The 14,085-nt window shown below is 38.9% G+C and overlaps 2 protein-coding genes across 2 annotated transcripts; both read right to left on the reverse strand.

Moving 5' to 3' along the window:
* Positions 1 to 284: 284 nt before the first annotated feature.
* LOC140921822 (trace amine-associated receptor 7h-like) lies at positions 285 to 2,399 on the reverse strand. Its single transcript, XM_073371822.1, has one exon. It carries the CDS (start codon positions 2,354 to 2,356, stop codon positions 1,445 to 1,447), a length of 912 nt encoding a protein of 303 aa, XP_073227923.1. The 5' UTR covers positions 2,357 to 2,399; the 3' UTR covers positions 285 to 1,444.
* A 7,159-nt stretch (positions 2,400 to 9,558) lies between these two features.
* Positions 9,559 to 12,085, reverse strand: LOC140921816 (uncharacterized). Its single transcript, XM_073371818.1, has 2 exons — positions 11,461 to 12,085; positions 9,559 to 11,136 (listed from the first exon to the last, which is right to left on the reverse strand). The coding sequence occupies exons 1-2, from the start codon at positions 12,004 to 12,006 to the stop codon at positions 10,387 to 10,389; spliced, it is 1,296 nt and encodes a 431-aa protein (XP_073227919.1). The 5' UTR covers positions 12,007 to 12,085; the 3' UTR covers positions 9,559 to 10,386.
* Between the last annotated feature and the right edge of the window lie 2,000 nt (positions 12,086 to 14,085).

Raw genomic sequence — 14,085 nt, forward strand, 5'->3', positions numbered from 1 at the left:
TTAAGGTTTAAATCCAAACGGAAACCTCAACCCTAACGGGATATATATAGTTTATGGCATTTAGAACGCGGAGCCATACCGGCCATTCTGGAAGCCTATTGCTCCTTAAGCGCCAGCAGTCTCTGGTAACACTCCTAGGTCCCAGTCCTCATACATTGGCAGGAGAACACCGTAGACTTAAGCTGCAAAATCGGGGATAAGCTCCTTTTAATGCGGTAAGATAAAGATTGAAATTCGATGTACAGGTGATCTTAGCTCAGTAAGCGTTATTTCAATTTGGTGCGCACGTATAGCACGTTGATTTTATTTGCAAGTAGCCGAGCGAATTAGAAAGCCTGAGGATATAAAAGCACATATCAAGACTAAGTCGCTTTATCTGTGGATTTTAAATCTCGTTATCTTGCAGTAAAATATTTATATATCATTTTAGTATTTATTATTGTGGTTTTTCTCAAGGAATTTGTCCAAAATCAAATTTCCATGCAATTATCCACTTCTGAACGTTTATTCCTACACACACACACATGTAGAATTCTTCAACCTCTCTTCCGGTTGACTTTCGACTAACTGCCGATCATCAATCAAACGCACAGTGATCAGTGGTCATACTGCGCGCTGTTTTAAGACTATAGCAAAGCTTCAATGTTTACTTTCTTAATCTACATTTGAATTGTACGAAGAGTAGAAGACTCCTATTAACATCATAAAAAGCCGCTTACATCACATACAAAAAAAAGCTTACCCGGCCTAAGCTTATAATTCATTTATAAATATTTAGTCTAAAGCGCCAGTTCAATCTAGTTTGCATCGAAGTCAGACGCTTTTAGTCGCCGGGAAACTGCATTACACGGACTAAGAAAAGAAATCCAATGATAGACACGACAAAGTAAATTTAAACAAATATAAAATTCTATATACATTTGCTTAAACTTAAGGAAATAAAAGAATAATTTATCATATTCTGCCATTTTTCCTCGCGTGCTATTTATTGTTTTTGAAAACAGAAAAAGGGTTACAATATTTTACTTGTCCTGAGGTAATTTTGAAAGCTAACCGCAATATTTGTAACATCGTATTATAAAAAGACCGATTTCGTCGTAAAATAACTACCACTTCAGGGAAAAAATGACCTTTATTGTAAAAGCAATGGTTATTGTAAAAGGTTCGATTGAGTTTACGAAATTATTAATAAAAATAATTTAAGAAGAAAGAAAATCGTGCAAAGGGCGTTCTTTGCAGCTGGTAGGCAAATATTCCTTTTTTGTGAAAAAGAAAGGAAATCCGCAGACATTAACATACATATATACATCGAATTTGCTCATACATACTATTTGGATTACATTGGAAAGTAACATATATTTCTTAGTATTTTTAAACTTTCACGTTAAAACACTGAAAAAATGGCAGCAATAAAAAATTGGTATTAATTGGTTGACAAATATATTCAAATAACGCTGAGCAAAATAGCAGATTTTCTACTTTTAGTAATATGCTTAACTTGCCTATGAATTAGCTGTCTCAATTCGCGTTTGATGTCCCTTTTTAACAGTGCGTACACTAACGGGTTTACAGCCGAGTTTCCAATTAGAAGCAAGGTACAAATTGAGACTAGTTCTTCATGATCATAGTCAGATAAACTGCTACAAGAAAATGAAAGGCATAGTATTAAATAGTTAACGATGACGTAGCATCCGACGAAGAACAGTGCTATTGCTATCACGAAGCCAACTGCATTGGCTCTTTTCCTTCTCCGCGGAATGGAAGCTCTGATTAATGCTTGATTATGGCGAATCTGTCGTTCAATAGACTGCATAGCATAGTTTTGTTTTGCCTGTACTAGCAAAATACGAACAATGGCGTAAAAAAGAAGCGAGCACGATATTATTTCAAGCCCAGAGACTCCGGTTATATGCAAAGCCTTTAAAAAAACAGGAGATTTTGTGGCGTACGGGCCCAGTACAAGAGATGTAGAAATCGTCAGCGGAATGAACCATGAAAATACGATGACTTTTCCCGGTTTTCGCCCTACCATAGAAGTTGGGTACTTAAAAGGGTAGAGAAGAATGGTGTAGCGATCCAGGATCAAAGCGCAGAGGTTTGTGGTCGACGAATGGAGAAAAAACCAATAGAAGGCGACAAATAACCTCATGTTGCAGTTTGTCGCGTACTTGCAGATATATCCCATAGGAAAAACAGCTGCTCCAACCCCAAAGTCTGCTACTGCCAGGGAGAGGACAAACCAGTTTGCTGAACAATACAGCCGACGATTTATAGAAATAAGTAAAATCATGGAGCAGTTTCCTAACACTGTAAGAAAAGTTAGAAACCAGCCAAAGAACTGCAACCACCACTCCATGCCAGTAAGCAACCGGTCTCTTCAAAACCGTACGGTAGTTTTGCACTCCATATATAGTCAAAATAAGCGAAAGAAAACCAACCTGAAGGCTTTTCTCTGCTCAACAGTCCTGATACGTGCCTGACAATTACGTAAGCAACAGATTGCACGTCGAATTTACTCGTGAATTTCACTGACGTCCACGCTTTCCTGTCGCAATCAGCTTTTGCGTAGAGTAGAACTTGCTTACAGTTCTTAATCAAAAATCGCATGAAAACTTTTGTCCTATAATAATACAGTTGGCGAATGACGATTGTGTTTTCACAAAAACAGGGTGACATTTATTACTTTTGTATGAAGAAATACTCTTTCAGGCGGCGATGTTTTTAATTGTTACATGCAATTTAATTGACTGTTACAGGTGTTTTGAGATGAGTTTGTCATGCAAATGATACGAATCTGCCACTTTCCCAAGCAAAATCCACTGTTGCCTAGGCCTCAAGCATTGCTAAGCCAGCATATTAGACAAACTGCGAAACCCACTTACTTGACTCCTACAAGCACGTTCTTGTATTTCTCTTAACTTTTTAGGACTGTTAAATAATGTCACTGTTTATAGATCACTTCGTTATATTTCAGTAACAATATTTTCGGTTGCTACACAACCATTAATCGAATTTCTGTTTTTATCGAAAGAAGTGAAAAACTATACATATTTTTTAATATATAATACATAATGATTATGTATTTTTTGAAAAACAAATAAAATAATCATCGAATTGCCCCCATAAATAAAAGAATTTTTGTGTAGTGTTTCGGATTTGGCAAACTGGAAAACTAAACTAAACAAGCACTTTATTCTCTTGCATTTACATTCGTATACCCTCCACTTCTTCTTTGCCAGCTAAAAAGCCTATGAAGCTTTTGAACAAAAAATATCTTTGCAAGATGCTCCCTTAGCGTCAAAAAAGATTTCGTGTCATACTATTTACAGAATGCTTCCTTCAATCGGTTCGATGGATACTGCGTTAATTTGGCAGGGGCACCCAACGAGAATATAGTTCAAAACCACTTAAACATAGCATTGTTAAACGTGTTTTAGTATTTAAACGGTGGATATGGGCATATTTTTATCCGCTATAAATTTTTCATCTGTTCGGATTTCCTAGCTGAAAGTCTAGTGATCGGAAAATTATAGGGATCAAAACTTTCCTGTTCGAAAATTTCAGCCAGAAAAAAGGCTCCCGAAAATTCTAGGTGACCTTTTTAGGGTAAAAATTCGTTGAAAATGGGCAATTTTACCATTTTTTAGATGTTCGAAAATCCCATGAGAGGCAGGCAAGCAAGAAATTTTACAACAAATGTTCCGAAATCAAAATTCTAGATCTCAAATCGTCTTCCGAACAGATATTTTCCCGAAAATTGTCGTAGGGGGCCCCTGATTTGGTTGCGTTATCAGCAGCCTACGGCACTATTTTTTTTTTTTATCTGTTAGCAGACAAAGGTATGTATTTTCACCAGTTCATGCGGATGCCACATAGCCAAATGTAACATGATTTTTACTGCGACACCGACCTTCAAAATTGTCATCGGTGCTTGGAAAGAGAATTTCGCTACTCAAACAGGACAAACGTGCTGACAGTCGACGGTCTTTGCGTTGTTTGATCGACGAAAATGTACTCCAACCAAATCAAATTTCCAGGTTTTCATTTCAAAGATAAAATAGCAGTGTAAACAATGGTAAGAGTACTTGCAATTCAAACTCTGATTACCTCCCAATGCCGTAGGGCAACAGGATGTTGTATTTGCTTCTGAATTTGTAATTCACAGCATCCTAATGGATAAATACTCAAATGAATTGTAATGAGCAGTATTTCCCTTTGGTTATATTTTCTATGTTAGGCAGCTGTATATAAGTTGTGTTGGTTCTTAAGTTTAAGTCGGTGGACAAATCCAGCTGAGGTATGACTTTTAAAGGTGCTTTAAATTGTCCAACGGTTGACAACACTTAAGTCTTGGTAATAATGCTAGTTAATACGTGTCCTTTTTCGGTATGGAAGCTGAGACATTTAAAATTGTGAATGACAAAATTTCAGCATCGTATCAAGCAAATTGCGTCTTCCAAGAATTTTTATCAAACGTTACAAACAACAAAAATAAGCTTTGAAAACTGACTAAAATTTCAAAAACGACCGTTGCAATCCGTTTCAATCTTCTTATAATAAAATTTGTGCATCCGTGCTTCCATTTGTATTTTCTTTGTTAATTATACTTTGTTTTCAAGTTTTGAGCAGTTATTTTTATGCAGTTTGGTGACGGCTGCCACTGTTTGAATTTTGAAAACCCCTCTAAGTGAAATATCTCCAACCATGAACCTAAGCGCAGTTAATCGTGCTGCGCAGAGTTTCTATACCATTTGAGTCTGTGGACAAAAAAATCTGCAGCAGTATTCCATGTCAGAATGAAGTTTATTGTGTTATACAAGGCGGTTCTCTCTTTTGACTCTCTGATCATTGATGTGCCAGCTGTTCAGAAAGACCACTTCAAGTAACCGATCGATTTTTAGTCATCTTAATATCCATAAAATGTGAATTTAACATTTGCCGTGGGCTTTAGAGGGTTTTGGAGAAATTACGGGGAATGTATGAGAATCTAATGTAGAATAATTTTCCTAAAATGGTTGTTCTGAAAGAAAAAAATAAATTGTATACTAAAGCTACACACGAAAGGATTCTACTGATAAAGCTTGACAAAATTTGAGGGCTTTACATGTGGTCGAATTATACTTAATATTTTCCTACACATTTGCCTGTAAAAATTTTTCTTCCCACCGAAAAATTGGAGACGAACATAAAAAAAAAAGCTAAAGAAAGCGTGCATGACACTTCTAGAAAAAATTGACATCCACTTCCTTTCACTTTTTGAAATTGAATAAGAAAACTCCAGAAAGTTCGCGACCTAAATTTCACCTGTACATTTCACAAATTGACCGAGGCTGAATATGCGCGATAGAGTTTGGCAGATCGAAAGTTCATTTTTCCTAGTGGCGTTTTCACCGCCTTCGTCATTTTGTTGCTTAAGCTCGTTAGTTAATGTCAAAATCCTAAAGAAGTCGCCCGCATGCATAAACTTTATTGTACCGTATTGTAAGTGAACGCCGGCGTCTCATTTGTTAAGCCGTTTATCTTCAAAATGAAAGCTAAAACCTAAGATCCCGCAATGCTTTTTAACTCTTGATTTTCTTGACAAATCTTTATGAACGATCGCTGAAATTAAAGCTCAAAAACGTCTCTCAAGAAGACTGATTTTCAATTGATTCATAAAATTTTTCAAAGAATAATTTAAAACATATTCCTTCCTCTTTGTTGTTCTCCAGCCGTTGAAAAACCTGCAAAATTCTCAGCGGGCGATTAGAAACTCACTTGACAGCTTTCAAAGCTAAAAGATTTCTTACGGTAATGAAAACTCCCCGGGGGATTTCCCTACCCATTTGTGTATACACTTCAACAAGTGAAATCCCTGGCCTTTCTAGCCTGTTCACAGACTCTCTATTTTCTCTTCAAAGTCCGTCGAGCGCGCGTGATAAAAAAAAAACCGCGGGGGATTTATTGAGCGCCAGCGCAAGGGGGTAGTGGTGGGGAAAGAAGAAAAAATACCTGAGGCCCGAAAAAAGTACCCCTTTCGGGCGGAGCCTTCCCGTGTAGGCCATTATAGGGAGTACCCCCAGGGTAAAAACTTCTCATGCATTCAAAAATTTCACACCATCACACCTGCTAACTGAAAACACATCAGCCCTGTAAAAGATAAATTATTGCTTAGGGACACTTTCAGCCCGCCTTGTTTACAAACGACAAAATGACGTAATATAATACTTCTCAGTTTATGGTTCATGTTCTAGCTACGCAAACTCTCAGTCGATAAACTTAGAGTGAATTTCCACTGTCGCGTAGTTCTTAGGTGCGTACGCACGTACATTTTACGAGCGTATATAAAGTAGAGGAAATATATGGAAGGTCATCGTGCGTAAACGTTAAAGCTGAACCTTGCGCAACTTTAAAGTTTGCCCGCGGCCTTATGATTTTAAGAGGGAAGATTATTTAATTGCTAACTGAGAATTAAACTTTGGCTGAAAAGATAAAATAAATTTTCATGTCTGAACAGTATGCCATAAGTAATATTTCTTTTAAGAAAAGAGAAACAAGGATTAAAAAGCAAGTAAACGTAGCTAATAATCCTAGCAAGTTGTTTTTATACTGTACAGTACACCTTCACAAATCGGAGGTAGCCTTAACGCTTCGAAAATTATCAGACTTTTGTCATGAAACGCGCGTAATTCACATCTAATTTAACTCGTCATCATTTGATTACACATAATTATTATTCACTTAAAGAGTTTGAAAGCAATATTTAGAACTAGCCTTCTAGGCAACCATTCCCAGTTCAATCATCGCGTGATATTTTTTCATATGTGACGAAACTGTATACTGACGTTGATTGATAATCACTAGTTCGTTATCATATTCAGTTTTACATTTTGAAGGTTACTCATTAGTCATCACTTTGCTTAACAACTGGAACTCGATGGAGATAAAATTATATGCTCGCTTAAAATCAATTCAAAAACCACTTCAGTACCGTGATAGTTTATGCGGAAATTCAAGCTTGAAGGACGTTGAAACGGCGTCATTTTTTTAATCACAAGGGAGCTTACGAATTGACGACTTTTGCACGACGACGCCGTTGGACTGCGTGACAGGCTTACTGCGCATGCTTATCTGGGCACTTGCCGGCGTCGCGCCAAAGTCGACGCCGTTGTTGACGGCGATTCGCCGGCGTCCTAGAAAAAGCATGACGTGAGACTAATTTTCAAAGTTTTCCCTACTAGTGACACACTTCAGCGGATTTTTCCAGATAATTCAAGTATCACATTAGGGACATGTTCTTTAGATATGTTTTCGATATGTCTGTCTGTTTTCATTGGAGTAACGACTCGAAGAATCAACACCATAGCTAGCTGTAGACAAACATAAATTAACACCGAGTGAAACCATATTGGCAAGATGGTACCAAAGCTACAACTAGACCATTGCAAGTGGTTATCTCATCACAGTAACTACAGCTGTTCAGCGAGTTTATAAATGCCCTCTCTGTATATAAACGGGCCTTGCATTCGTCCTTTGTTGTCTCGCCTAAATCCGTAGTTAACTCTGAGTTTGTTGACGAAACGCATAAAAGTACAAATACAGTGAAATACTCGGTCCTTTATAAATTTGTTTCCATAAGCGTCTGCAATACGAGCTCTCGTTTATTATGAATTTAGATATTTTGGTTGAACAAACAAGCTTACTTGTGAAAAGAAGAAAACAAACTTCAGAAACGGCGGGAAAATTTGCCTGCCGCGCGCACGAACGTCGTCGTCTTTACTACGAATCGTAAATTCAAATTTCTACAGGACGGCAACGCAGAACTATGACGTGATTCAGCGGCGGCGTCGTGCGAAACTCGTCGATTCGTAAGCTCCCTACAAATACAATGATGACGGATGTTTAATTTCTAACCATTTTCTGAGCCTAAATAGTTCTTCATATCGTAACGACATTCTTGAAAAAATTGAAGATTGAAAAAATTTAGTCTCGTGAGCAGATTCATGCATGACGGATAACGACATAGTGAAAAGGCCGAAAGGTTTGGATTCGTGTACCATTTTATTAAAAATAAAAAAGGAATAATAACATGGTAACATTTGTAATTACTGCCATTTATGATGACGCATTACAGTAGGGTCTGTATTACAGTGCAACCGCCTTAGTATGAACACCAAAGGGACAGAGCCAAGTGTCTGCATAACAGTAAAACCTCCTTAACATGAACACCAAAGGGACAGAGCCAAGTGTCCGCATTACAGAGGTGTCTGCATTATACAGTGCAACTCTCCTTAATAGAGACACGAAAGGGACTGAGCCAAGTGTCCGCATTACAGAGTTGTCTGTATTACAGTCAAACCTCCTTAATATGGACACCAAAGGGACAGAGCCAAGTGTCTGCATTACAGAGGTGCCTGTATTACAGTATAACCTCCTTAACCTGGGCACAAAAGGGACTGAGCCAAGTGTCTGCATTACAGAGGTGTCTGTATTACAGGCAGACCGCCTTAATATGGGCACCAAAGGGACAGAGCCAAGTGTCTGCATTACAGAGTTGTCTGTATTACAGTATAACCTCCTTAATATGGGCACCAAAGGGACAGAGTCAAGTGTCTGCATTGCAGAGGTGCCTGTTTCACAGTGCAACCTCCTTAACATGGGCACAAAAGGGACAGAGCCAAGTGTCCGCATTACAGAGGTGTCTGTATTACAGGCAGACCGCCTTAATATGGGCACAAAAGGGACAGAGCCAAGTGTCCGCATTACAGAGGTGTCTGTATTACAGGCAGACCGCCTTAATATGGACACCAAAGGGACAGAGCCAAGTGTCTTCACTACAGATGTGTCTGTATTACAGGCAGACCGCCTTAATATGGACACCAAAGGGACAGAGTCAAGTGTCTGCATTACAGAGGTGCCTGTTTCACAGTGCAACCTCCTTAACATGGGCACAAAAGGGACAGAGCCAAGTGTCTGCATTGCAGAGGTGCCTGTATTACAGTATAACCCCCTTAAGATGGGCACAAAAGGGACAGAGCCAAGTGTCCGCATTACAGAGGTGTCTGTATTACAGGCAGACCGCCTTAATATGGGCACAAAAGGGACAGAGCCAAGTGTCTGCATTGCAGAGGTGTCTGCATTACAGGTGTCTGTATTACAGAGATGAGTGTAAAGAGGGGCTCAAATTAACACTTTATTTTCAACAGTAAAAGTGATTAAAAATCTGAAGTTAATAATTTACAAAGGTGTAACTTAATATATACACGAATAAGAAACAGTTCTGTAACGTATCACAGCATCATGTGGTCAAAATTGAGAAAATAGACCAATTAAGGTCTCCGTAAAGGAAAACGAGGTGCCGACAGAAAAAAGTTCTAGTCACGCGAGTATTTTCGCAACAAAGGGAAGTTATATATCAAATTAAAGCTAAAAGACTAAATTACCTTATAAAAGATTTTATTTCATCGAATTTCAAAAAGCGCTTAAGTTTTTTGCTCTCGAACTCAGAGGTATCGAGTTTACTGCTGAAGCTCCAGCCCTTTCGCGTTGTTAAATATTCACTTCCTTTTTATTGCATCTCATTGACAGATGAAAGACCTAAAAAAGGGTGTGAGGAAATTTGCATATGTCTCGTATTAGCAGAATTATTGCGTTTCAAACTAAAAAGTCGAATCTCGAGCGCGATTTACGCAAAGAAACTGACATAAAATGAGTTACAAAGGGAAATCGGAAAATTCCTCACACCCTTGTTTAGGTCTTTTATCTGTCAATCAGATGCAATAAAAAGGAAGTGAATATTTAACAACGCGAAAGGGTTGGAGCTTCAGCAGTAAACTCGATACCTCTGAGTTCGAGAGCAAAAAACTTAAGCGCCTTTTGAAATTCGATGAAATAAAATCTTTTATAAGGTAATTTAGTCTTTTAGCTTTAATTTGATATATAACTTGCCTTTGTAGCGAAAATACTCGCGCGAATAGAATTTTTTTCTGTGGACACCTCGTTTTCCTTTACCGAGACCTTAAACCGTCGGGTTACAGTCCTCTTTTGCACTACCCCGAGTTTTAAAATCTGGTGGACGTTTTTTACATTCGCTGAGCTTTGCTGTGCGAAAAGTATCGAAAAGCGCGCTCTTCCGTTCCTGTCAGCTTTTCAAACGGGAGGGGCGTATTGAAACGCACAAGGTGTCATAACAGGTTTCACTGAAGTGTCAATCAACTCGGCAGCAGTAAAGTTGAGTTGCGGAAATGTCGCTAAAAGACAATTTTGAAGAGCTCTTCAGTTAGCTTTGTTTGTCTACAACCAACATACAGAACATACATTTCTCTTTGAAAGGATTCTAATAAAAACGCACAGCGGTTAGAAACCTCAGTCTGCTGTATTTTGCAACAGTGAAGACCAGCCTCTTAACTAGTGATGTTCACGACCAGTAAACATTTTATCTGCAACGTTCCACGATGGATTGTCTTTGCAAGGTTTAGGTTCAAAATGGTATGGGGGATATATCTTTCGATAATCAAACGTCGTGGCTTGGCAAAAACTTGAAAATGGAGGTATTGCGTACACGTCTTTAGCGCCATCGTTTGCATTTTTGCCAAACGCCCACATCGTATTTGCGTATGTTCCATGTAGTCCCAAATATGAACTACAAAGGTTTGTGGCATTTTTGAATTGCTGTGCATACGAAGCTGGCGGATCATGATACAATCGTGTGTCGTGAAAATACTGTTTTATCTTTACATCCTGCAGCCAAATACCGATCTGTTGGTCAGCGTGAGGATGACAAAGCATCGTGCTTTCGTTTTGCGCCAAGAACTGTTGAATGATATTCTTAGAGAACAACAGAAATGATTCATCAATCCATGTAATGCCAGCTTCGCAGTGAAAATGTCCCCAAACTAGGTTGTCTTTTGGCCGTAAAGAAATCTCTTCCAGAAGCCTCTTTAAACAAAGGAAATAGTCATCGTCAATTCTGAGAAGGTACTGAAAGTCAAATTTAGCCATCGCCCATCTTATATGGTGAAGAAAACGAAGTCCAAACTCCCAGCCTCCTTGTAAAGCCTGTAATTCCATGTCCTTGTAAGTATTTCTCTCAGAAACTGTCAACGTACGCTGAAAGTAGTCTTTGATGAAGCCATCGGTTATAAAGACGCACTTAACCTGTTTGAGAAAATAACGCGATATCATTTCGAGAATGACGAAGAGAAAGAGTCAGTGGGGCTTTTCTTGGGAAGGGGGAGGGCTCTTAGTATATCCTGGGGGCTTTTTATCGGATGCATTTTCTTGTTTATGCAGGTAGATGGGCGTATAACTAGTGGATCAGGGGTTATAAGCGGAAGCATGCTGGGGGAGGAGGCTTTTTAGTATGTCCGGGGGCTTTTTATCGGAAGCATTTACATGTAGATAGGCGTATAACAGGGGAATGGGGTGGGGGGAGGGGGGGGGGTATAAACGGAAGTTTATGGCATTCCGGCATCCACTAACCATATCTCCTATGCAGTGTTTCCACCACGTGCCGCGAATCGCCTGCCTTCTTTCAAATCTTGCTGGTGCAGTACTAACAATTATCAATAACGTTACTTTCTTCTTGTTGACTCCCAAGTCTTGAAAATCTAATATTGGAAGAAGATTCCCGTTGGATATAGCTTCTGTTTCTCGACGTGGCTTCTCATTCGTTAGTGAAACAAGAATTACGTCTTCTACATCTTTTGTCTCAGGATTTGGTCTAGAAACACCTCCGATTCTCATTAATGAATCGTTAAAACTTTGATCTATTGTTCTTAATGGCTGGAACATATAGCCAGGCAGCGTTGAAAATTGAACATAAATCATCCACAACATTAAGCAAGTAAACGAACAAAACAGCAGCAAACACAGTAAGGTTGGCGTTCGCAGTATGCGTGCGCAACGCATATATGGTATCGATCCACGGTTAAATTCTGTAATAATGAGATTATGTTCTCTTGGACTGTTCATGACACTTGAAGGCGCTGATTCTTGCGGGCTGATCCTTTTGGGAAAAGAAACCATTCATGGTGTTACTTACAAGAGTTTTGTCCGTGTGCACGAATATTAAGCTACATTCACACAGTACGGGACGAATTTCCGAACGGTTATAAATTCGTGCGTTGAGCTGTTGCGTTGATACGGAACCACTCGAGCTGTACGAAAACTTAATTAGACGCCTAACCGTTCAAAAATTGTCAACAACAAAATCGAGGTCAAATTTTAAACTGGCGCGGAGTGAATACCCATATCCGTCTAAATTTCTGTACGGCAAAGGCGTGGTTGCATGAATGTCTTCCAGCTCAGCTGGGAGACGCCATTTTGGATTTGCTCAAGTAGCGCTCTGTGCATTGGCAGATAGTAAAACAACTGGGAAAAGTGGAGAAAAGTTCAATCCAACGTAGTTTGTCAGTTTCGTGTGAACAGCGTGTAAACGTTTCGTATGAACAAGGAATCCGGTCTTATTTCAATCAGCCGGTCGAAAATTCGTCCGGTAGAAGGTGAAGGTAAAGCAACCACATTTTAAGTCGATATTAACTCGTGACATTGATTCATCTGATAAACTTGAGGTCAACGGTGCGTTGATTTACCCACTCCCCTCTCCATCAATGATCCTTTTCAAGGGTATTTAAAGCTATTTAAACCAAGGATGTAATGTCATCATAGTGGGGGGTCGAACTTGGGATCTAGCACACCGAAGGCCGCACACTAACCAACTGTGGCTATGTTCACATGCACGTCATCGGACGAATAAACCTTCGAGTGTTTAGGTGATCTGTTCACACGAGACCTCCTTAAGTGGTCCTGTGTGAACAGAGCGTCCGGTCCAATTCAGTTTCAGCTGGTCCGTGTGAGAGTAGCCTTAAATTTCAATCATACTTTCTAAAGCCACCTAGCATTCAAAATAGTAATAAGGCCATGATCAGTTAATCCAAAAGTGCAGGACATCCTTTCTTCTAAGCAAACAAATTTGCTGCGAATCTGAACATTCGGCCAATTTAATTCGTTAGTGTTTATCAACCGAAAAGTGAGCTTAAAAGGAAAAATTTAATGCACAGTTCGATAATTGTAGAAAAAAAGAATAATTCTTATGCAACGTAATAGAATTCATAATTGTTTTCGTATGAATAATTACTTAGCTAAGAAGTATAATGTTGTTCAGGGTTCTCATACTGAGCTAGGGAAACTTGTGGTTTCGCCCACATTTGCGAGCAACTCTTTAAAGGTAATTTTCAAACTATTTGTCTTTACCGAACTAAACCATCATTGTGTAAAACGGAGAATAAAGCTTTAAATTAACGCTTAAATTTAAAATATCAAGAAATTTACGTAGCAACTTTTGAAATTTATGTAGCAAAGTTTTGGATTTTGGGCAATTTTTTGGCAACATTTTGGCGTTCCAGTAAGCAATTTTCCAGCATTTTACAAGCACAATCGGGACAGGCCTACTCTCAGACCAAACTGACGTCGTATCAAAGGCTCCGAAATTTTACAGTGAGAGTACTGTGTCAGAAATCTATAGGACCTACGGTTTTTCGTCCCAAAGGCTATGTGAGAAGACTACAATGTCAACACATTCTCCTCAACTGAACATTCGTCCTGCTTGGAATCAAACTGCAAAGCTTGGTACCCAAATATACCAGTCGGTGTGGCCTGAAGACGTTTGTACTTCGGGAAGGATACTTGCCATCAAAACAAGCCCATTAAGTCTCCTTTGTGTGTATGTACATGAAGGTTTATGATGATGCATACTTTCCCTCGATGTTGCACATGTTAAAGGTTGCCTAGACAACCTATTTTCTTTGTCTAGAAACTTTTTCACTGGAATCTCCAAAGTCGTATCTTTTTTTTTTCCCTAAACCGGAATTTTCAAAAACCTTTTTGTAAATGGTAAATGTATTCACTTCTGAAAAGACGTGAATACAGCATGCTCTTTCAACAAATAATTGTTGTGAATAAGCAAGACATTTAGTTCACCAGGCATTGCCAAGCAAGGGCTAAGCCTCTGAAACAATCTATACCATGTAAGTCACGCACAGTGAAACCTCGATATAACGAACCTCATGTATGTAACGAATTCCTCGGTATAACGAAAGATATAAC

This window comes from Porites lutea, chromosome 12 (assembly GCF_958299795.1).
Source record: "Porites lutea chromosome 12, jaPorLute2.1, whole genome shotgun sequence".
In the NCBI taxonomy this organism is placed as follows: domain Eukaryota; kingdom Metazoa; phylum Cnidaria; class Anthozoa; order Scleractinia; family Poritidae; genus Porites; species Porites lutea.